Source organism: Ambystoma mexicanum, chromosome 12 (assembly GCF_040938575.1).
Source record: "Ambystoma mexicanum isolate Mex_15411 chromosome 12, UKY_AmexF1_1, whole genome shotgun sequence".
In the NCBI taxonomy this organism is placed as follows: domain Eukaryota; kingdom Metazoa; phylum Chordata; class Amphibia; order Caudata; family Ambystomatidae; genus Ambystoma; species Ambystoma mexicanum.
This window is the reverse complement of record NC_090936.1, coordinates 461,503,163-461,528,625: the sequence shown is the minus strand read 5'-3', so window position 1 is coordinate 461,528,625 and position 25,463 is coordinate 461,503,163. Positions and strand designations below refer to the sequence as shown.

The following is a 25,463-nucleotide window of genomic DNA, read 5'->3' as shown; positions in this document are numbered from 1 at the left end:
AGCACTTCAAAGTCAATGACGCCCTGGCCTTGGCGAAGATCTGTCTGCAGTCCACAGGCAACTCGTATCCACCAAACTCTAGGGCTGCAGGAGCCATGCCCGCAGATTCAGCGATCCTGGGTTGTGATGCAGGATTGCGCCTCTTTCTCTGGTGAGAAGATCTGGAACTTTCAATGTGCCTTGTGAATGGAGACATGTTAATAGGCGTCCTCCAGGTCCAGCGACGTCACAAAGTCTCCTTCCTCCAGTTGGCCGAGCATGTGCTACAACGTGACCATCCTGAACTATTGGGACTAAGTAATTGTTGAGACGTCGCAGGTCTAGGATGCGTCTCCAGCCCAGTCTCTTCTTTCTGACCAGAAAGTATCTGAAAGAGACTCGGGAGCCCCAGAGCATTGGGGAACTAGCTCTATTGCCCCTTTTCGCAGCATTACCCGTACCTCTTCCAGGAGCTGAGGAATGTGCTGCTCCTGACGGGTAACCGGAGGGATCTGAGGACACCTGCATTGAAACTCCAGGGTGTGTCCCTGGGCGCGAGCGTCCAGCACCCATCTGTCGGTGGTTATCTTCCACTCGCTGACGAACTCCGTCAGCCGGCCGCCCACCGGGGGGTGCATGCATGGGGGCCAAATGTCCCGGCCAGTTCAGGCCTGTTTCAAAGCGGCATACTTCCCTGCGGGTGGCGGCAATGCTGTCCTCTGCTACCGTAGGCCTGTGAATGGTCGTTGTAGGCTTCCCGGGTCGTGGATCTGGAAGGCTGATGGTACGCAGAGGAGAAACTTTTGGAAGACCTGCTCACCTTTCCCCTGGAGAAGCGAAAAGAAGAGCGCTGCTGCTGGAGAGTGCCCAAGGAACGGGCTGTCTCCGTATCTGCCTTGATAGCCTGGAGGGACTCATCGACGACCTTCCTAAACAAGTTCGCTCTGTCAAAGGGCATGTCCAACACCTTTGCCTTGACTTCCTGCTGGAAATTCGTGGCCTTCCTCCAGCCTTGTCTACAAAGGCAGGCACTGTTCCCCATCTGCCGGAACCCGTGTCGGCAACGTCAAACGCCACTATAATGGTGTGATCAGACGCAACCCCCCCACTCAAGGAAAAGAGCGATTACCTCCATCCTCTTATTGCTTGGGAGGAACTCCAGAATGGGGCCCAGCTTGTACCACAGCTCCCTTTCATACATGGCTAGGATTGCCAGTGCGTTGGCCGCCTTGATCGTGGACGCCGTGGTGTAAATCCCCTTCCTTCCCAATGGCATCCAGCTTCTTCCCCTTGCTGTCCGGAGGGACCGAAGACTGGTCAGCCGACCGTTTCCTCCAAGCTGCCGACACCACTGAATCTGGCGATGGTTGTGACCTCAGGCACTTGGGTGCGGAGTCCGGCACCCGATATTTCTTCTCCAGTCCATCACGTTTGGCTAAAGCCGGGCAAGGGTTCTTCATGAGAGCCAGGCCCTCAACCCACACGTCGTCCAGAATGGGAATCACCATGATTGCATTCCTCCTGGACTCACGCCTCTGGTACAAGAAACTCTCCGTACTGGTTTCTTCGGGCACAAGCTGAAAAAACTTGGAGGCTGTGGCGATCATGGAATGGAACAACCCAACCTCTTCCGGTGGGGACGTCCTAGGTGGAGCATCCAAATGCGGAGACTCACCGCCCGCTGCAATGATATTATCATCGTCCGTGGTCGTGTCTATCCCAGTGTCTGCTGGGAGAGAGGGAGCCCGACGTGGAAGCTGAAATGGGGGCGTCGGATGACGTTTCCTCTTAGTTGGAGGCTGGACAGGGGGCCTGGGGGACCACAGGAACCGGGCCCGTTGGCCTCCTCGTCTTGATCTCGGACACCAAGGTGTGAAGGGTCGACAGAATGTCCAAAGACATCCCTCGGCTGAGCTGGCGGGTTCAGAGAACTAGACCCCATGCCGTCATCTCAGTCATCGCTGTTGACTACGTCGTCCTCTTCCACGTCCTCGTGGACAGTGTGCAAGCACTCCTGGTCCTAGTCTGTGGACGAAACCGAACCGCCATGACTTGTGCCACGGCCTGGGAGGGCTGTTTCTGGTGATTCCTCACCCTCCCCATCCTCTCCCCCCCTGTGGAGCTTGAACCGGGGCCTCAGCCCATTTCCCCTCTTCTGGCATGCCAGCAGACTTTGCCAAAATTACTGCGACGGTGTCACGCCTAGGGTGCCAGGAATACTTTCTGTGCTGTGGGGGCTACCTTGACAGGGTCACCTCCCTTAGGCGTTGTTAGAGCAGCTACCACCAACTCTATCGTCGACAAAGTCTTAGCCTGCGCCGTTTGGGCCTGCTTGGACAGTTCTGCCTTCTCCTCCTTCGTCCACGGTCTCTCCGATTTCTCCCACACTTTAGCCGGGGTAGATTTCCTTTTTGAGGAGAAGCTCGATTGCCGGATGGCAATGGAGGCGGAGGGTGTCGTCGATCGCACCCTATCCACCTTGGGACCCGCTTCCACAGCGACCCCGGTGGACTTGCGATTCTTGGTCTGGTCTTGGGCCCCCACTGAAGAGGCTCCCTCAAAGGACTTAGAAGACCGCTCCTCGGACTGGCCGGTCCTGTGTGAGGCATGACCCTGCTTGGGGTACGGGGCAGAGGCCTTACCGTTAAGCCACACCACCAGTCTACTGTGCCTGTCCTTCGTCGTCTTCTTGGAGAACCCCAGGCATATCTCGCACTCCACCTCCTTATCGTCCGGGTGCAGGCAGTAGAGGCATTGTAGGTGCTTGTCTTCCACAAACACGTTCTGAAGCCCACACTTGGTGCAGGGCTGGAAGAGGGACCTACCCCCCTCCTCCTCCTCCTCCTCCTCCTCCGTCATGGTCGAGGTGGTGCACAGTAGCCTCGATGGCCTTGTGGAAATTTCAATGATCTTCGCCCTTGAGGGGCGCTGAAATTTACCGACAAAAGATCCCTGCTGTCAGCAGATGGAGAAAAGAGCACACAGGCTCTTTTGGAACAAAAATAGAACCTTTTCCATCGAAAACACAAAGAAACGTATAAGTAGCTTGCAGAGCAAACTCGAGGACTCCCAACACTGAAGCGTGTGCTAAACATCTGAAGATGGCTGCCAGAGGAGGGGCTTAGGGAGAGGGCTGACAATGGATGGGCGCAGTATGATCCAGATGACAGTGCTTAGTTTAAATGAGAAATACAGTTTGTAAGTGAAAGTGACTTTTTTTTTACTGAGGTTTCCCCACCTAACAACGGCAAATATTCATGAGCATGCAAATACATGCCATACCCCATGCTTGAGAAACACCATTCAAAGTTAGTAAAGCAACCTGTACACTTTTTAGAGACTCAAAAGGTAAGCATAAACGTAATGACACTTTGCAACTTCTTTCACAGTGATACAGATACCACAAACATATTTAGCAAGTAAGTACTTTTACACTTGTTATGCTTTCAAGGCAGAATCCTTTTCTTATGCAGTCCTTCTCTAGTCTATTGCACAAGTTCTCTCAGAGGCAGAAGAGGGACCCTGGTGGCCTGGATGCCAGCTGTAAGCAGGTTGAGATAGGGTTCAGTTGCAGGAAAGTCAAAATTCCTTAGGAGATCATCGTAAACAAATATTAACTTTCAGAGTTAAAGTGTTCAGGGACGTCACGGAAGGCTCCCTATATGTGTTCTACCAAAAGACCTGGGCAGGTGGTATGGGCAAATTCCCAACCTCACGAATCACCCACTCAGCCTCACAGGATGCACACCAGACTTAAGCTAAGTAATACCCAAGCCCACACAGTACCTTAGGACAAAAGAAGAGCTTCGGAGTGGATACCTTCAGGGTGCAGCAGCACAGGACCTTGTCCCTGGATTCTTGGTCTGGAGATGAAAGAACTGGAAACTGGATGGGAACTTGCAGCAGCAGTTGTTGAAGTAAGCTTCCAGCAAAGGCTTCTTTACAGATTCTCGTGGCTCTGTGAATTTGGTGCCTTTTTACAACAGCCAGATGAAGAACGAATATCGCTGGTCGGATTCTCTTCACTCTCTTGGTCTTGCACTCTGGTGAGGGGACTTTAGGGATTTGAATGGTATCCCTGGAGATCCAGGATATTGACACTAGGGGATCTCACCGGCCTCTGGGTAGGAGCTGGACCCCCAGGTCGATTGGAAGGGTTACATCAGACTGGTTACACAGCAGGCTCTGTGGTCGCTGGAAATCGCTACAGACGTCCTTTCTTCATTGGTTTCAGTTCCAGTGGTCGACTTGTCAGCAGCTTCCAGGTTCTGAGTATTTATCAGGAACTAGAGCACAACTTCTGCAATCTCTCCCTGCAGTTTACAGAAAGGGGTGGTCTGGCTGTCCAATCAGGGAGCACAGCCATTACCCCCTTGCCCCCCCATTGAGACTGGGTTTCCTTTCAGGCAAGTTGAAAGACAAAGGGCTGCAGAATTTGACGACTCCCTTGCTTCCTACCTCAAACTACAGGCAAACAAGAAATGGCGAAAAAAGAAGGAGCCCACCATTTTAGCAACATGGAGGCCCTTCTGTGCATTACCAAGGCTGATTTAAAAGCCTGTGAGTAATACGACTAAAAAGTCACTATGGTAAAACCACTGCCACCAGCCATTCAAGCAAACTTGCAATTGTAACAAAAATGCTACAGGTAAGCGTGCAAGGGGATACATTGCATCACCCTAGCACTCCACATAAGGTGGGGTGTGTGCTGGCTCACTATAAAATATAAAGGGGATGAAAATCCCTCTTTACTACTTGGGAACAGTAGTTCACCCAAGTACATTAAATAAAAATTAACAGGGAATCCCAAAGGGGCAATCCAGCCTATGCCCAAACGTTATAAGAAACTATAACTCCAACCATACACAAGGGAGAGACATAAAAAGGTCACCCATGAAAAGAGCAGATTCCCCTTCACCTAGGGACAAGGGAAAATAATCACCAAATCCAAGCAAAAAGATCTGGGGTTGACACAGGTGAGGAAGGTTGATCACAAATACCAAACACCAGTGATTTCAGGAAACACTACAGTGGTCCAGAGTGAAGAGTATGAAGGATGAGTAAGTATACCTATTCTGCCCCCCCCCCCCGGCCCACCCCATAGGGTTTAACTGGTGTAAAGTCTTTATCCTACCTCTGCATTGCCCGACTGAATGGTGATATTCTGTTCATGTATCCTCCACTGGGTTTCCCCTAAGGTGGTTGAATTGTAGAGGGTCGCTTAAGAATGTTTCTTCAATAGATATTCAACTATTAACATTCATTCTCCGATTGAAGGTTACTTACCTGGTTCTTTTTATTCACTTGCTTTATTAATCGACAGTATTCTGAACCGCTTTAACCGCTTTAAAAGTGAAGTTGAGGGTACTTTTAGCAGAGGACACCAAAGTAATTTTTTAGTCTGTTACTTACTTGTGGTTTTTCATTGCTAGGTATTCGTCTAAGGCCTTAATAAACAACTATTTGTATACATTCAGTCTAACTTGTATTATTAAGAGTGTTCTGTGTGTGCTTAATTGAACACTGGTGACCACTGGCACGGTAAGTCCACTTCAAGGGTGTTTATTTGGGATTTTGCAGAAACTAGTGGCCTTAGCTGGAATCATCAACTTTCAGGATAAATAGGGGGTTCGGGTAAGTTTGCTGCTAGGGTCTTCCCTCGCACCCCCATGTTCCCTGGGCTACTTCCAACAAGTTTGATTTGCATATGGTCTTTCCCCTTTTGTAATGGCTTGGCAGATGAAGAACAACGGTCTGGAGGGTTGCCCAGAGTAATGCCAGAGGTTAAGATTAATTCCAAACATTCCAGCCATCAGCTCTTTTGTTTAACTACTTCCACCCTAGCCTAGGCACCTATAGCCCTGGGCTAGCTCTAGGGCTTAGTAACTTCTCTATTGATTTTCCCCTAAACCTAGGGTATATTTCCTAAAAAGCTGGCCGACTCCCTAGAGGTCTTCTAACTTTCCGTAGCCTAATTCTTCTCCGTTTTCTAGAGGCGTTCGGTAGAGGCACATTCACTCAAGTGGTTGGATTCGCCCACCAAGCATGCCATGCCTGGCCCTCCTACTCTAGTATTCCACAATGTTCTCGTCCCTGCCAAGCTACTGTCACTGATGTCACACTCCATCTTCCTACCCCCACCCTTCAATGTTACCTTCTTCCTACTTCTTTCCTCCTCCTCTACTCCTCCACTCACTACTATCACTACCTCCTACTATTGCCCTATCTCTCTCCTACTACTACTGCCACTCCACCTCTTTACTTCTATCTCACTATCTCTATACTACTACAGCTTCTGTTACCTCACTACCACTTCTGCTATCAGTACCTCTTCTCTACTTGCACCTCTTTACTACTGTGCACTACCTTCCACTACAATTACCCCTCATAACTATCACTTCTCACTTCCACTAACTCTACATTGCTACCCCTACCACTTCTCAATCCCTCTACTTACAACCAGTACTACTTCTCCTATACTCCTACTCTACAGCCTTTCCTACCACTACTTCATTCACTCATCTCACTCAGGCACTAGCACTCCACTACCCCTCTTTTCAAACACTGTCACTCATTCCACTCCCTCCTCTAATGCTCCCTGTCGCCCTCCTTCGACCTACTTACCTCACTCTACTAAACCACCCTCAAGCTACTTCTTAAATGTCCCTCCTCCTCCCAGGATAAGACATCTCTCCCTAGCCAATCAACTTACTGGATCTGAGTCGGTTGACAGAGGCCTGATCAGGGCTTTTTCCAGGGGTGGCCTACTGAGTTCCTGGGATTGGACAGACAATGGTCCAGAGGGAACTATTACCAGTTTGCCTTGTCTAAATGCAGGCCACTTTTCTTTAAGAGTTACTGGGGAGGTAGTGGTGGCTCCTTGCGCACAGGCTCCAGCCAACACTCCCAGCTGGAGCCATGCTCTTCATGATTATGCCATACCAGCTTCAAGCGGCATGCCTCTCGCTCCTGGCACTGCCCTCTGCTCAATCCTGTTGCGGCCTTGCAGTGTGTACCGGCAATCCGCTGCAGCTACTTCCCGCCTGTGTCCTCTGTGACTGCTGGTCCCCAGCTGGTAACAGCACTATCAGGTAAGGAGGGCCTGGCAAGTGGTCTGCCTGTATGCACTCCGGCACCAGCAGGGGCATTAGGGGATGTGCTCCCTCTGTCATGACACAGTCTAGAGAGAAGCCCTATCACACTAGACATTCAAGCCTTTCTCTGTTCACCAGAATAGGGGGAAGCTTCTCAGAATATGCATAGAGGGTTGACACTAAACATCCAACTTAACTGGATGGTGAATATGTTAAATATCCATAACTGTAAAGGTCTTACAAATAGAGCTTCACGCAGGCAATGCATGTAAAAGTCATGTGTGGTTGAATACAGTTTTCTTTAAAAGAACAATTAGTGTAATCCAAAAGAAGACCAATACATTTTCCGATACAAAAATTCAAGGCAAGTTGCAGAGTCTTACTACAGTAAAACATAGAAGAAAAGACATTAGTAATAAACGCATGACAGCAAAAACTCATACTTAAAATAGTCCCTAAAAAATTATGTGAAACCGGAAACTTATTTTTGAATGTATAAAGATCCCATAGAGAACTGTGATGGCACCTGGAGGGAGGGCGCGTTCAGCCTCTAGGTCATATCAACTTGATTTATTTTGCTCCTTACAACACTGAAAGGGATACAAAGTAATTTAATTTCTGATCGATCTTTTTTCCAGTCAAGAAATATAGCAGATGTCTGAAGACCAATGTCTGGCCGTAACTCATTCAGTCCCGACTTTATTTTTTGCATTCTGGTAGCTTCCGTTATAAACTGGGGTCACCAAGTGCAAGAAATGGAGCAAAACAACAATGGTGGGGCTACCCCTGCCGACATACAGGTTTGGGTATGGAACCTAAAAACTATTCAATTACCTCAATTGAAATTCATAACCATACAGATCAGTCAACTGTTTACACAGGATTTCCTTAAAATGCTTTCTTTGACATGCATGAAAAATGCATAATTTCAAGAACAGGAAAGATCCATTCAAATTACTTACAGGTGGAAAAAAGGTTCCTTTGGTACTTGAAGAACTGCTGGACGATGCTCCAGTCACATGAGCACGGTCATATGGAGGCCCACTGCTTCCACCCATAATACTTAGGGAACTGATCACAGATTTACCACGAGACATTCCTAGTACAGGATCAAAATAAAATATAAAAACAGGTTAACGTGAGTTCTGCACAATTGTACTATGTTTTCAATAGAAAAGGGTAATTCAGGCAGGAGATCAGGTTTAAAAGGAGTTACAGGTGATTGGTGAGCCATTCAACACAAAACAATCTCAAATGCGGTTTAATATTGTATTGGTCAAACATTCTGTAATTAAAGATTTAATTTAGTAACCCAGAGGCCTGGTGCATGCTCAGAAAAACTACAAACAATGGGAAGGAGCCTGGTCCACAGCTGACCATTGGATTTTGCTACACTTTCACTGGCTCAGCTAGTGGTAGACATTGCTCAGCAGTGAAGGTTAATTCATACAGCAGCATTGGTGTGGCCAGAATACAGTATATCACACATTCAAGAACACTGTCCAGACGATCTAAAGACTTTCTACAAGTCCTCTGGTGAGGGCTCGCTAAGTCTAACTAGTAATGTCTGGCTGGGCATCCCTTAAGAAGATTCAGACACACACACACACACATAGTTGTGACAGCAGTCTGGCATTACTCATAGGCGGGGAAAGGGCTGGTCATGATGTACAGCTTACACTTAACACACAGACACACATACAAGGAAGGTCTGCAGAGATTATTACTGAAAAATATACTCTTATGTAAAGTTGTGCATGAGAGAATCTACAACACAGTGAAGTTCCTTAAAAATAGACACTAGGCATGATAGGAAAGATTTTCCTTTTGCTGTTTTTCTCCCATAATCTTCTATGGAACACCCTTTCTTCTTTTTATTTGTTTTGCCTGCTGACCTGACTTTATGGAGGCAAGTAAAGCTTTAAGTTTGACTTCACTTGCTTTGTGCTCATTTTTATGGGGAAGCTGATTAATCTATAAGATTACCAGTATTGGGGGACATCTCACTTGGTGGATTTCTTGTATTTGTAAAGCTGCACACATCACCCCAAATTGAAGTGTGGTTAGGATACTATGTGTCCTTACAACTTTTTGTTTTGTGGCTTTTCAATTACAAATGCAACATGTCCAGGATGGGCCGGTGGCAGGGGAGATTTGTCTCCCTTGTTTTTAGCTTTTAACTTGTGCTTGCTGAAGAGCGTCTAGCACTCTAAAATGGCAGTGCCATAATAGGTTATTGCCAGTCTTTTGGCCTGGTTCCTACCCTCTCAGGTCTGGAATTGCTATACATGGAATGCCCATTCCCGGGCAAATAGTGTGTGTGTGTCTGTGTCTGAAAGAGGGGGTTGGGACCATCCGGTCCCAGTCCACATGTAGGTCATGTGATGTCTGTTGATGGGCAGAATGTGTGGCCAATGGCTATGCATGATTGGATAGCCACTGCAAGAATGAATGGTGGAGATCCCTACCATTTGTAGACCTGGGTGAGCTTCCTGTTCAGATAGTCGATAAAAGGACTCCTGCAGCATTTCCTCAGATCATCGTTGAAGCCAAGACTACAAAGTGCAGGAGCTGACGAAAAGAGGATGATCTTTGCAGCTGACAAACATCAACTACAGTGAAACCCCCCCTCTTATGTCTAATCTCAGGAAGACCCTCTTATCAGTGCTTCGACTCCTGGACAGAAGGGAACAACCACTCTCAACCCCTGCTCGAGGATCTGTGCCTTCTGAGCTTTGGAAAGTGGCCCTGAACCACACGGAGTGACTAGATTCTCCTGGGCTACCTTGCTGCAGCCGTCGCTGTTGCAAGTGCATCATTGGAACTTGGAGGATCTTCAACTTGTGCTACAAGTCATCTGCTCCTAAATTTTCAGCCCCCTAATCCGAAAGGAAGCCACGCAGAGCCTGCTCCTTTTTTCACCCATAGAAGGGTCGACACGATACAAAGTTGAACCCTTAGAGGATGACATTAAATTCATTTTGCTCTTTTTATAAACACTCACAAATGATTCAATACCTTCATTTCAAAACAACAATTTTTAAATATTTTTTATATTAGCTGACACCCAATAGTGTAAAAAATATAAAACACAGTTTACATTTAATTAAGATCCACAAAAAACATTCAACTTTGTATCGTGTTGAATATTTAGCCCATAGGACCCTAGATTTGTGGGCAATCCCCTTTATTTTTGAAAAGCCCATAGAAGGGTGCCAGCCTCAGTGTGATGACTCCCGTTACAACCAGAGACGTCTTTATGGGAGGGCAAAAGGGGCACTTGCCCCGGGGCCCCGCCTTGCAGGGGGGGGGGGTGCCCACTAGGCTGCCTAATCTAAAGAAGTCAGTGACCATTGTTTACAAAACCTAAATAGCACACATCAATATATGTTATGTACAGTATTCTCACCTTTCTATGGGAATTATATATTATAGTTGAAATGCATACTGATAAATGTGAGTTAACGTTAATGTTAAAGGATATTTGTACCGCGCACTATCACCACTGGTGTGGTCCCCTGGCGCTCAGGCGGCTCTGAAAGAGGGAGAGAGGGGCAGGGGGAGAGTTAGTGGGAATAAGCTGGAAAAGTGCAAGAGAGCAGTGATTTGCTGTTGGCAAATTCATTCATAATCCATAAACCATTCATAATGAGTGCCGCGCTGGTTCAGAAGGTAGCTCAGTGTTATTATAATACTAAATTTCAGCAAGGCCAACTCAGCCTTCCCCATGTTTGAAGTTGATAAATATGCATGTATGTGTACCTTGTTTTGTAGCGCAACCGGTGCTATTATCAGCAGTGTACCAGTACTAGATATCGTTTGCTATAAAAAACGAATTTAGCATCACTATGATGAAAGGTCTTGAAATTGGTTTCTGCAGATGGAGGCTTGTAAAACCTAGGCAGCCGCCTCAAATGAAGACTATAAAGTGTTAGGTATGGGAATTCAAGACTGTGCAACCAAAGCGTTCAGGCTTCTATCCTGGCTTTGCTAGCAGACGATACAGTGATCCTGGACAAATCATCTTATTTCACTGACATTACTGTACTGTCTTCCTTGAAAAGGTCTGCTTCTCCCATGTTGGGGGTATTGTCTAGCCCATTCATTACCTGATCTGACCTTTTATGTAGGCCATTTCAGTGGAAGGGGTCCTAGACAGAAGAGAGCAGATCAGATATTGCAGGCCTCTGGATAGCATATTTTAAGGTCTGCTTATTTGGCACAAAAAATGGTTTGCTCCGTTCCTCTGACACCAAATCCCTGCATGTTAAGAGTTTTGCTAAACAGCGAGCTGGGGGTCGTTCACTCATCGGCGTTGTTAGGCAGAAACCTGTGCAGTTCCCTTAGGGACCACTGCAAAAGATTTAAGACTACAGGTGTTGGCAGTAAACCCACTTGGTAGCAGTCTGTACCACCCAGATTTACCTGGTAGCTGTGGCTGAGCAGTCAGACTTCCCTCAAGAAGAGTTAGGCAGTATGCAAAGTATACACAATAGGTACCCAGATACAATAATACCAAAGCTCTGGTCAGTGTTTGCTTGTATCAAAGTATATAATTATTTATTTAAAAACACATGGTTTGAAACACTCCAGCACTCTTATTGTAAAATATTCTAAACACAGTTACTATTGTAATATATACACTCCTTTTCCTTATCAGATAAGTCACAGTAAAACACCACTTATTTTCATACAGAGGTGAGCGCTTAACTAGATGGCACTCCAATAAGTTTGTGAGAAAAGGGAGGGAAAAAGACAGAATATGGAAAGGTACACCACTCTAAGGTTCAGGAACACTGTTAGCAAGGCAGAAGAGCAAAAATGCGCCCAAGATCACACAGTTACACTAGGCGTAGAAAGTCTTGCAGAGGGTTCAAAAAGAGTTTAGAGAGGCTTAGGAAAGTTTAGCCAGGGTGTCCCAGGCTAACGAAGGTTCGAAAGCCGGGGGCTAAATCTACCCCGTACAGTCGGTAGCAAGGGAAGCCAGGCGGGACACAGTACCTTAAGTGGGAAAGATCCTCCAGCGGTGGTAGTTGTTCCTGGTAGTGGGTGCAAGTTGCGTCGTCCTCCAGGGGAAGAGAAGATCTCAACTTGGAGGAAAGATGAAGGTCGTTGCACTACCAGGGAAGAAACCAGCCGTGGAGTTTTCAGGTTAAAGGTGGTACCTTTGTTTCGCCGTCGTGGTAAAACGTGGTATCCCGGTTGCTGGGGTCCTTGGCACAGGCAAAGTGGCCACGAGGTACGTCGGGAAGGCGAAAAGACGGTGAAACTTGTTATCCCCACCAGTCAAAGGAAGAAGACTCTCCGGCGGGAGATCTTCTCTGTCGTTGGGAAAAGTGGTGAGGCAGTCCAGCAGGGCTCCACCGGTGGTGGTGTCGTGGCAGGTCAGCTCAGCTTCTCCCTCATCGGATTCTTAGGTCCTGTGGCGACTTCTGAAGTTACAGTCCCCAAAGCCCTGCTTTTATGCAGAAAAACCCCCATTCACTCAGCCTAGCTGTCACTCAAACATGCTAAGTGGTGAGCCGGCCGGCACACCACTTGGGCCAATCAGGATGGAGTGCGACTTGAGTTGCCTAGGCAACTCAGTCCAGGGTGCCTAAATTCCCCGCCACCCCTCCTAAGAACCCCAGACAGAGTGGCACCACTTTGGAGGGCTTCTGTGGAGAAGCCCGCCAAAAAGTGGAACAAAGGGCTCGACTTGGGTTGGAGTCACAGAAGAGAACACAAATGCCATTTTAGAATCAAGTTTTGGCAAAAAATACCAACCGGAGAATTAATATTAATTAAATAAACCAGCGGTATGTTCGAGGCTACCGTAAATAATTAAATAAAGATAGTAGCCTAAAACAATGGGAAATCCCATAGGAAAATATTCGAGGTTGAATATAAAATGTAGTATCCACTGCCACCAGCCAAAACTCGATCAGGGGAGACGGAGACGTGCCCCCTCCACTAACAGACCCTGGGGCAATTGAATTGCCCCAGCCAGTACGTCCACAATATGATGGTTTGTACTGGTTCTGTTCAGAATTTGAGACTAGTAAATTCAATGGTGACTTTACATGCCCTGGGAGACAGTAGTCAGTCCCAGGGTATGGAGTCTATACTGGGGGGTCACTAAGACACCCCTGTGTCACTGCACTGAGGGTGCTGTGTAACACACATCACAAAAACACATGAAGCCCTATGGAGTAAAAGACCCCATAGCCCATTAAACACATCTAGATTCAAAGAAACACACTCAAATCATGTCCAAGATTGAGGGTAAAAGAGTCTCACTCTTGGCAGGAGAAAAAAATAAACCCCAAAAATCCAGCAAAGCTGCTGGGGGACTCACTAGGTTAGGAAATTCAGCCTAAACAGAGAATTCTCCCTAACAGGCGTGCTCCCTCCTGTGAAGTAGCCTCCCCCTCCCTCTGTGTCTTGAGCATGACCCCCTTAAGTTCCGAAAAATCCTCAAGACCTTTCTCTTTACCTCTGCCTTCTCCTCCTCTCTTCCCTGCTAATCTTACAGCAGCATGACTGATGTGCAGGACCCATATGTGTCCTCGGGCCCTGACCCCCCCACATCTCTCATCCCAGACGCTGTCTTTTCTATTGCACTTACTGAGGCTCACCCTACCCACGGGTGATTGCACTTACGCTCCTCTTAGCACTTACCCTGAGCACTACGCCATGAGCACCACTGCACCTATTCCTCACCCCTCACCCCTCTGCACTTGCACATTCTGAACACTCACAAGGCATAGTAGGTTTGTCTCCCCTTCCCTTTATTCTCATTATTGTTTGCACTATTAACTTAATTATTAATCCTTGCTGTAATTCATTGTCATCCTTCCCCTGTGGCCACCCTGTTTGCCCTGTGGGCACGTTGAAACAGTTTTGCTAATTGTATAACCGCCAAACAAGTGACCGATAAATAAATAATCTGAAAGGTTTTTGTGCATGTTTATAAAGAATAGTTTCAAAAGCCTCTGTTTTGGCCCAATTTAAAGCTTTAAAATACAAAGCAGTAACCCAGACGTAATCTCTTAGGTCACATCCATTAGTATGCTGGTACATATATACTTCCCTTGATGATGGCGATAATTAAGCTAGAATCATTCCCATTTTGCATAACACACGTCTATAACATTTTGTTTTTAAAATGATCATGGTAGGTTATGTGATTTGTCCACTTTCCAAGTGAGATCTATACAATGATTCTTTTACTTCATGATACATACTAGAAAAACAAGTGGTAAAGTGCAGAAACTGCAGAGTGGACGCAAATCCCAGCGTCTCCTTTTAACTAATGTGTAATCCTGACCATTTTATTCAATCTTGCATTGCCTAATCTGTCAACATTGCCAGTCCCTAAATCATTCACAATTGTCACCCTTCGGAGTGATGTTGTTCTCAGTGTATGATCTTCAAAACGACTTCACTCATGGTTTCACTGGATATAGTGTTGCTTCCTCTATAGTAATAGGGAGCATTGACATATTGCACACGGTTATGGATGAAAGGATCGAATACAAATGATCGGAATGCAATACATTAGAGTCAAAAGGACTGGAAAAAAAAACAGAAACCCCGTTTTTAGGCCAAAAACCATTCATTTTACCTACACCAAATCCCCCCTAAAAAATACATTTAAAAAAAGGCAGTCTTTGTTTTCGGTCCTTTTAACTCGCATGTATTGCATTTGATACTTTTGTTTTCGAATGAATGACTGGACACCATTGCACACCACAGCCACTTGGACCTTCCTGGTAGCTTCTAACCTTCATCCGCTATCTATGCTATGGTAGGTGTACCTTTCTCCTTGCTTCCTGTATCCACACTAGAGCACTTTTGCATTCTGTGAGGGAGCTAATCTGAGTCGTCTGTCTGGAAAATGTGCACCTTTTAAATACGATCTGTGTCCCAAACGTATACTAGGACTGGTGTACCTTCCTCATGGCTGCTAATGATGAAGAGTGTCCTGTACCTTCCTGGTGGTTGCTAATGATGAAGAGCGTCCTGTACCTTCCACGTGGCTGCTAATGATGAAGAGTGTCCTGTACCTTCCTCGTGGCTGCTAATGATGAAGAGCGTCCTGTACCTTCCTCGTGGCTGCTAATGATGAAGAGCGCCCTGTACCTTCCTCATGGATGCTAATGATGAAGGATGCCTTGTACCTTACTCGTCGCTGCTAATGATGAAGAGGGTCCTGTAGCTTCCTTGTGGCTGCTAATGAAGAAGAGTGTCCTGTACTTTCCTCGTGGCTGCTAATGATGAAGAGTGTCCTGTACCTTCCTCGTGGCTGCTAATGATGAAGAGTGTCCTGTACCTTCCTCGTGGCTGCTAATGATGAAGAGCGCCCTGTACCTTCCTCATGGCTGCTAATGATGAAGGATGCCTTGTACCTTACTCGTCGCTGCTAATGATGAAGAGGGTCCTGTAGCTTCCTCGTGGCTGCTAATGATGAAGAGCGTCCTGTACCTTCCACGTGGCTGCTAATGATGAAGAGTGTCCTGTACCTTCCTCGTGGCTGCTAATGATGAAGAGCATCCTGTACCTTCCTCGTGGCTGCTAATGATGAAGAGCGCCCTGTACCTTCCTCATGGCTGCTAATGATGAAGGATGCCTTGTACCTTACTCGTCGCTGCTAATGATGAAGAGGGTCCTGTAGCTTCCTTGTGGCTGCTAATGAAGAAGAGTGTCCTGTACTTTCCTCGTGGCTGCTAATGATGAAGAGTGTCCTGTACCTTCCTCGTGGCTGCTAATGAAGAGTGTCCTGTACCTTCCTCGTGGCTGCTAATGATGAAGAGCGCCCTGTACCTTCCTCATGGCTGCTAATGATGAAGGATGCCTTGTACCTTACTCGTCGCTGCTAATGATGAAGAGGGTCCTGTAGCTTCTTCGTGGCTGCTAATAATGAAGAGTGTCCTGTACTTTCCTCGTGGCTGCTAATGATGAAGAGTGTCCTGTACTTTCCTCGTGGCTGCTAATGATGAAGAGCGCCCTGTACCTTTCTCGTGGCTGCTAATGATGAAGGATACCTTGTACCTTACTCGTCGCTGCTAATGATGAAGAGTGTCCTGTACCTTCCACGTGGCTGCTAATGATGAAGAGTGTCCTGTACTGATGCTAGAATTCAAGTTGCCTCGTCGTGGACTGCTGATGTTGGCCTTGAAATGCTACTTATTTATCATTCTTATTATAGCAAGAATGAAGAGGGTAAGGGGACTGAAAGGGAGTACCATTGGCTATTTTAATTGCTGCAAGTTAACATGCCAAGCTATGTGTTGTGATCGCGATGAAGGGGGAGGTGAGGGGGGAGTGGAGTCCTGACCAGATATTCTGGATCCCTTAATTTCTTTGGTTTGGTGGAGGGGGCGCCCCCAAAGGTGTCCATGCCCAGGGCCCCAAATGTGCTTAAGATGGCCCTGGTTGCAACCATTCTTTTTCGCTCCATGGTCGACTGTTCCGCATTTCATTTTATCCAAAGGGTGTTCAGCTGCAAGGTGCCTCGAACCGACATTCAAACACTACGACTGACAGAAACAAAATCCTGGGACCGAAACAGACCTCTGCACTGCACCCACAGCCCCTGGGCCTGACACGACTGGTCCAAACACAGAAGAACGTGACTCAACGGAATCCGGAACCTAAGCAGTGGTCTCCGGAGAAATCAGAGTAAGGAGGGTAGGTTAATACACCTGTTCACTCCCCCACACCCTCTAAATCCACCATGGGGTTACATGGGCATACATTTCTGTCCCCATCTCCCTTTTCCCTGATCTATATCAGTGGTGGTTTGGTCAAGGATTCCCCTCCAGGGCCTACCCTAGTGTGGTGGGATTGAGAGAGTTACTTACCTGAACATTCCATAGCTTTTTGGAACTCTGAATAGCAAACACTGGCATCGTCCATTTCACATAGTAAACCTACCTGAAATGTACAACTTTGGAATGGATGACTGTAGGGCTGGATTTACTAATTGGTAAAGAATTATTCTAGTGCTGTCCTAATGTGTGAGTGTTTCATGCATTTGGCTACTTACCTGAACTGCACCCGTTTTGAATCATATGCTTTTCTATCTTTTCCTAAGGGTGAATGTGTATATATATTTTATAGAAAGAGCACAACAATATTTGTTAAGGTTTCCTTGCTTAGTATGCATTTTAAAGTCCCAATTTTAATATTTTTGGACTTACCTGTCTAACTGGAATAATTGTGTATCTGTGTGGACTTGTAGCGATAAACCACTGTCACAACCCCTTCGAAGTCTAAGCCTTATTGCTCTGCAACCTCCCTTTATTGGGTTTGGCTAGACTTCAATATCTTTCCTGCTCACCATAATAGGTTGGCCACCCAAAACCCACTCCCCTTCGGCGGGACTTGCTGGAGGCAAAACTGGTTGGCTCCACCGACAATCGGAAGAAATGATGCGCAAGTACTCCTTTTATCCTAAATTCGAGGTGGAAGTGTCCCTTAAACCACCAATAGTAAGGAACTTCACGACTCAAACTGACAGGTGCTGTCCAAATATGGACAGGCTCTGGCTACCGCACATGCCCAGCAATAGACACTTCGGCCAGGATGCGGACTGGGACCACACAGTCCCAACCTCCACATCCACAAACACATACTGCCACTTTACCCAGGAAATCCAAGACTTTGCCAGGGAAAGGGCTCCCCCATATGGCATATCCAGCCTTGAGAGGGCAGGAAGGAGTCCAAAGGCCAGAATACCCAAAGGCAAAGACAAATCTCATGGCATGGCCATTTTCGAGTATAAGATACTCGAAAAGATATGTAGTAAAATACAAAAGTGTATGCGAGACAGTTAAAAACCACAATAGAAAAATATCCGTTGCCATTCAGTTATCTATTCACTGCAGCAACATCATGAAGCTGCAGTGCAAGAATGTAATTTACAGTGGCAATGTTCAAAGAAATCGAGGTGGCATTAATGATTTTTGTCCACATTGAATCGATCGTGAGGGTTATGCATTTACCAAGGAATTTATAGAAAAATAATTTTCTCTTGCGACTTAAAACAGGGCATTCGACCATTAAATGTTTCAATGACTCCCCTTGTTCATGGTCTTTGCAAAATCTACAGCTTATGTCCGTGTCTAGAGCGTTCGCCCATCTCGCCTTTTGCATCTTGGTGGGCCACAGATTTAAGCAGAGTCTTAGGATGATTGTTGCATATTTTGTTTCTGGAAATTTAACTAAATAATGGGCAATTTTAGGTCTAGATTTCAGTTGAAAATCCCCTTCACAAAATATTGCATATGTGTTGCACCCTTCCCCAAGTACTACACCAGTGCCAGGAACAAAGTTTGTTTTTAGCCTTATCTGGATCTTCAAGTAACAAGTGCAACAAAATGTCTGCTTTGAGCAGAATGTTCTTGTAATAGGATTCCCATGTGTACAAAGGCCTAGACTCCAGGTTATTCAAAGCAGCTTTTAGAATGGGCATTAACGTGGTAGTATTAGATCCCACCGTTCAACATTTCCTTAGCAAAGACCAAGCTTCCCAGGCAATCGCTGCCCTGAGAGATACCAACCCCAATTCAAAGCGAACAATCGCAATTGGAATGCTCTGGGGCAAGGACAAGGTTCTTTCCAAATATATGCCCTCCAGAACATCCCAAATGGGATGATATTCTGGATGTTTTGCCTCCGCACCATATGCGAAGACTGAAACAACTTTCTGCTTATAGAAGTTTAGAGCTGGCATGAATGAGAATTTACCCAAGCGCTTCTGAATTAGGTTACCCTGAGAAGCGAAAGTGCATGTTTTTGCTTTGAGGTCATTTCTGTATGGATGATCAGATGGATGATCACTGACAATCTGCCCTAGGTATTTATATTCATTTAGGATCTCCAGGGGCGCTTTGGCAAGGAATCAGTTCAATTTTGCTTTGTAGGCTCTAGGTGGTAGTAGTATTATAGCATTAGATTTTGACACGTTGATAGCCAAACCATTAGCTTTGGTGTAGTTATCCAGAACATTTAACTTTCTTTGGAGGCCCATCAGCATCTCATCAATTAAAACAAGCTCGTCAGCATAAAATAGCCACTCCATTCTAAAATGTCAAATTTTAGGAGGAAAAGATCGAATGGCGTCTAAATTTAATATCTTTAATATAAAAGTTAAAAAGTGTTGAAGCTAAAATGCAACTGTTTTAGGCCAGAAAAGGTTTGAATAGGTTTGGTTAAAAGTCCATCTTTGGTTAATTTCACCTGGATTGCTGTGTCGGTGTAAAATTGATAAATTAAAAATATGAGTGGGGGTGGGGGGGGGATAGGGCGGGGGGGCAGGGTGGACACTGCTTCCAGAAATTTAGACCATAAAAGCTCTTGTGAAACAGAGTCAAAAGCTTGCCTAGCATCCATAACGTCTAAGAAAATAGGTTGCTTCGCTGTGATTGCCTGTTTTTTTTTTATGGCAGATAACATCAAGTTTAACGGTGTCCCTACTCCTTTTACAAATCCTGACTAGTTCATGTCAAAAACCTTCTCGGCCTGAATCCATTCAGTGAGCTCCTTTAAGATCAGTCTCGCAAAAATCTTTCCTGGAAGGTCCAGGAGAGCAATGGGTCTATAATTTAATGGGTCATTACGGTTGGCTTTCTTGAAGATTGGTATGATTGATTTTCTTCCAGGATTTTGGGATGGTCCCCGTTTTAATAATGTTACCAAAAATAATTTCAAGAATGAAGGCCCATTCATTCGAGTGCCTTTTGAGAGCCCAATTTGATAGACCATCAGGGTCCAGGCGCACAAGAGGTACTGATTTTATTGATGAGGATTAAAATATCTGCACAATCAAAACTGAGAGCAGCGGCATTTGTTTTGCTAATATCTGGAGCTGGCAGTCTTACTTTCGGTTTAGCAAATATTATGGAGAAATTAGTTAGCCATGTCTGTTAACTTACCGCATTTACCACCACTGACGAGTGCCTTTTTAAATAAGCCCCAAATTTGCACTGTAGATTTGCTGGAAATAGCAGCTAACATGGCTTCTCCATCTTGTTGCCTTTGGTTAGCTTTCAACTGCTTTATTGCATTTCTATAGCGTGTGCGAACATTCACTTTGCCTTTCGTATTATTCAATAACGAGTATTGTTTGAGCTTTTTATGCATCTGAGCCTTCAGAGCTTTAATGGATGGATCATAATGATATTTGTGTCTAAAGGCCGGTCAACTAGTCTTGCTGGAGGTTTCCATAATTAATTTGTCTGTTTATTCAGGACAGCTCTCAATCGATTGTTTGAAAAGTGTATCAAGCTAGACCTTTAGTATGTCAGGTCTAGATAACAACCACTTCATTCTGTTTCTTCCATTATTGAGCAACAGTGGGAATTTATAAACGTCATGTGGTTTGGACGTTGGAAGCATCATTTTTTCTCTAAAATGTTATGATTGCTACACTCATTGGGGATAACCCAAACAGATGTCACTCGATTGATGGCATGCGACGAAACAAACATAGTCCAAAATGGCGTGCAAGGACCAGGTTTCCCATGTAGGGGCAGGCGGAAGATCACCCGCTACAGTCCCATTCAACATTGCAAGAGCTCGATCTTTCATCACTGCAACCCATTTTACTGCTCGTGGTACGAGAGGTTTGGGTAGAGAGGGCAGACAGTAGATATTAAGATCCGCCACTATAATAGTTGGGGACCATTGACCATCAAGGGCATTCAGATCTAAAATTTGTTCAGCATATTGAAGAAAGGTTGCATCAGCAATAGCAGTCGGGTTCCAATAAATATTCAACACGGCAGTTTGGGGATTGAAAGGTGAGTCAGGATTAGATGTTATTAACCTAACTAATTGGATCCCCGGATATGGAGATACCCTGGGTACATTTGCCTCTGAATCTAGTTTACCACTTAAACACACTGATGGTCGGCTTTTAGCTTGTTTCACGGCTGCAATCCAAGCAATTTCAAAATTAGGCCATAGCGGTTGGGTCGTAATCCACGTTTCTTGTAGCGCAATAATATCGTACATACTTAAACAATTTACCTGCAAGTTCATTAAATGCAAAAAACCTCTTGTGTTCCATATAGCCATGGTGAAGAATTGCCGACATAGTGCTAGCTGGCGCTAATGATTTGCCTTTGTATAGGTCTGATTTATAGCTTTAGTGAGCCAGGATAATTTTGACTTAGCCGTTCTTGATACATTAACTTTAAACCGAACAGGTATGGGTGATCTTTTGTGGTGTTATAATTAATAAATAACAGCTGATAGTTCTGGAAGTCATCCTCCTCAGGTGCTAAACATCTCCTATCCTGGTCGCGACCACTATACAGTCTGCCTTTGCGAGGATCTAGGGTTTTTGTTCTGGTTCCTATCGATGACCCTCTGATCTCGATTTATGCATGCTGGCAATTTGTCTGATACTCGAAATCACACTGAGCAAGATTTTCTCTCATTTGACACAATAGGTCTTTAAATATTTGGGAAGGAATTTTTAGTTCTACTGTATTGAAGTTATCAGTTGGTGTGAAACTAATCCCTTTTATATCCTCAGAACATATATGTATCAATTTTGGAATCGAATGAAAGACAGTGAGAAGAACAAGTTACTTCTTACCTGGTAACGTTCTTTCGATGGGATGTTCCTCCGACATATTCCTTATCTTGATAATCTCCAGCTTGCTGGCCTCAGAATTTTTTTTTTCAGTAGAGTAAGCTGCGTGTCTACGTCCCTCGACAGCCTCCGTATGGCGCCGACGTCATCATGCGTATAAATAGACTCACGCAGCGTCCGTTGCTCAGTTCCGTTTTGACGTTTAACAGTTGCTTTACATGAATTGGTTACTGACCCTGAAGGAGCGTAAGCTGTAACCACAAGGGAAGTTTTACTGAGGGGATGGATGGGAGGGGCGATAAGGAATATGTCGGAGGAACATCCCATTGAAAGAACGTTACCAGGTAAAAAGTAACTTGTTCTTCAAAGGGATTGTGTCCTCCGACGTATTCCTTATCTTGATAGACTCCCATAGCAGTGGTGTGTAACTGGAGGTGGGAGTAAAATTGCCATGTTTCCCTTCAAGAATGAACAGAGTTTAACATAGCTTTGCCAAATCTAATCTCTTGGCTAGAGGAGGAATCCAGGTTGTAAAATTTTGTCAAGGTATGTGCAGATGACCATGTGGCAGCCGCACATATGTCTCGAATCGGTACCCCTCTTTGGAGGTCCGAAGAGGCTGCGATACCCCTGGTTGAATGAGCCCTAAGATTTTGAGGAGGCTCTTTCCCTGCCAGTTTGTAACATTCCAGAATGGCCAAAATAATCCATCTGAAAATTGTCTGTTTTGTTATCGGTAATCCCAATTTGTGCCCCGAGTAACCTACGAACAGTTGGTCTGCTTGCCTAATCCTAGCAAGTCTGCTGATGTAAAAGCTCAAAGCCCGCCTTGGGTCCAGCCTTTCTTCCTCTTTCCCCGGATGGGGAGGAGGATAGAATGAAGGTAAGGTAATCTTCTGAGAGATGTGGAATTCAGAAACCACCTTTGGGAGGAAATTAGGCTTCAATTGTAGGACAACTTTGTCTTTATGAAAAATTGTATGAGGGGGTTTACAAGATAGAGCTTGTAATTCACTCACCCTCCTAGCAGATGTCAATGCCACTAATAAGACAGTTTTAAGGGTGAGAAATCTTAACGAACAAGAGTGGAGTGGTTCAAAAGGAGTACCCATCAGGAAATTTAAGACTAAATATAAGTCCCATAATGGAACTTGGAATAGTCATGGAGGATAGACATTGATTAATCCCTTCAGAAATTGTATTACTAAGGGTAACTTGAAATACGATGGCTCCTCTGCAGTGCGCTTGAAGATCGATAGCACTGCGAGATAGCCCTTGATAGTGCCAACCTGAAGGCCCGAATTTGCCAAATAGAGTAGAAAAGATGACACCGTTGGTGTACCACATGAAAAGGAATCGATATTCTTTTCTCTACACCAGCTGCAAAATTTGTTCCAACGGCAGCGGTATGAAGTCTTTGTTGCTGGCCTTCTGGCCGAAAGCAACATCTCCATGACGTCATCTGGGAGGTCCCAATCCTTGTATCTCAACCTTTCAGATACCAAGCGTGAAGGTTGAGGGTTGAGGGTTCTGATGTGGATAGAGAACCTGACCTCCCTTCTGCGAGAGAAGATTCTCCTTGAGTGGAAGACGAATTGGAGGGCAGATGGACATGTCCAGAAGGTCCGGGTACCACGTTCTGACCCAGTTTGGGGCAATTAGGATCATGGCTTTCCGGAACCTTCTCAACCTCCTGATCATTTGAGGAATGACAGGGACTGGAGGAAACGCGTACAGAAGTGGAAACTCCCAGTCCACTACGAACGCGTCCCCTAGAGCTCCTCTCGGGGGAAATTCCCTTGAACAAAACTGATCGCACTTCCTGTTGATGCTGGTGGCGAACAGATCCACTTGAGGGGTTCCCCAAAGGGTGAAGATCTGTTGAAGGACTTCCTTAGCTAGTTCCCACTCGTGGGAGACTGTGCTATGCCTGCTCAGAGCGTCCACCGTCAAGTTTTCTCTCCGGCTAAGTGAACTGCCGATAGAGGGATTCCTTCTTGGATTGCCCAAAACCAGAGCTGCATCGCCTCTCTGCACAGGGGTAGTGATCCTACGCCTCCTCTTTTGTTGAGGTAGTGCATGGCCACTGTGTTGTCCGTCATTATCAGGACATTTTTCCCCCTGTACAGATGGCAGAAAAGCCTTCAGCGCTAGTCTGATTGCTCTCAGCTCTAACAGGTTGATATGTAGTCTGGACTCCGATGAAGACCAACGACCACTGATGGTCAAGTCGTTGGCATGGGCTCCCCACCCCGTGAGTGCGGCATCCGTAACTACTGTTATCTCCGGCCATGGTTGCCAAAACAGTTCTCCTTTCAAAATGTTCTCTTGACAGGCCCACCACTGAAGGTCTCAAGCCACCTTGTCCGGAACCTGAAGGAGATCTGTCATTCTTCCTGAGAATTGCGACCACTGAGTTCTTAGTGCCCAATGAAGAGATCTCATTCTCAGGCAAGCCTCTGGCACAAGGAAGATGCAGGATGCCATGAGGCCTAGCAACCTCAAAAAGTCGAAGGCTGGGAGACGTTGGGCATTTTGAAACTTGGTGACCTTCTGCAGAATATCATGAGCCCTCACCTCTGGTGGCGCGGCTTTTCCCAGGGAAGTGTCCAGGACCGCTCCAATGAACTGGAGTCTCTGTGATGGTATCATCTGTGACTTCTTTACATTGAGGGAGAAGCCCAGTTTGTGAAGGGAGTGGCAGACATAATCTAGCTGGATCTGAGCTTGTTCCGGAGATATAGCTCTGATCAGCCAATCGTCCAGGTAGGGGTAGACGTGAATCCCGTCCCTCCTTAGACTTGAAGCCACTACCGAAATTAGCTTGGTGAAGACCCTCGGGGGGGAGGTCAGCCCAAATGGCAGAACTCAAAATTGATAATCAGAGCCGCCAATTGCGAACCTCAGGCATTTCCTGTTTGAGATGGATTGGAACATGGAAATAAGCATCCTGAAGGCCCAGAGATACCAGCCAGTCATGGAGCTGGAGGGCCTGAAGGATCTGAGAGAGAGTTACCATCTTGAACTTGTCCTTCCTGAGGAACTTGTTCAATTCTCGTAAGTCCAAGATAGGTCTCAGTCCTCTGTCCTTCTTCGGTATTAGGAAGTAGGGCGGGGCGGAGGAGTACCAGCCCTTGTTCCTCTCCGCTACAGGTACCGGTTCTATGGCACCTTTCTCCAGCAGGTCTACAATTTCCTGCAAGAGGAGCGTATCTGGAACTTTCAGAGAGCTGTTCCCCGGTGGATGACTGAGGAATGCGTAGAAAAGGCAGGCAGTAACCTTGGGCAACTGTCTCCAATGCCCAAGCATCTGACGTAATAGCCTGCCATTCCGTCAGATGTTGAGTTATCCTGCCCCCTACTGGTGTCTTGTGAGGAGAGTCCTCAGAGTGATTCAGAGGTGGCTGATGCAGATGCCGAGGGTAAAGAGGCACCTGCTGCTGCAGCTTCTGTATTTTTACACCGTCCACCTCAGGCGAATCTTTTTTGACCTCTTTGAACCGACTGTCCTCTGCCTTTTCCAAATGCAGAATAAAAGCAAAAGGACTTACCTCTCCAAGAGGTTCCTGAGGGGCGATATGGCGTTTGACGGATTGCAGCTCCCAGGGATTTTGCTGCTGATTTGGATGTCTGTAACTTTTCTAGGCTGTCATCCGCCTTCTTACCAAACAAAGAAGAGCCATCAAAGAGCATATTTAAAAGTCTGGCTTGTAAATCTGAAGCAAACCCAGACTTTCGCAACCATGCACATCTGTGGGTTGTAGTACTTGCCGCCATGGCCCTACTGATACTGTCAGCAGAAT

General features: G+C 46.0%; 1 protein-coding gene across 1 annotated transcript in view; it reads right to left on the bottom strand.

Annotated features, from left to right (window-relative positions):
• The window catches only part of LRP6 (LDL receptor related protein 6), a 1,542,295-nt gene that overhangs the window by 80,665 nt on the left and 1,436,167 nt on the right, over positions 1 to 25,463 (bottom strand). Inside the window, exon 21 of the mRNA XM_069628714.1 lies at positions 8,036 to 8,172. Within this exon, the coding sequence (XP_069484815.1) occupies positions 8,036 to 8,172 (137 nt within the window). The remainder of the gene's footprint in view (positions 1 to 8,035; positions 8,173 to 25,463) is intronic.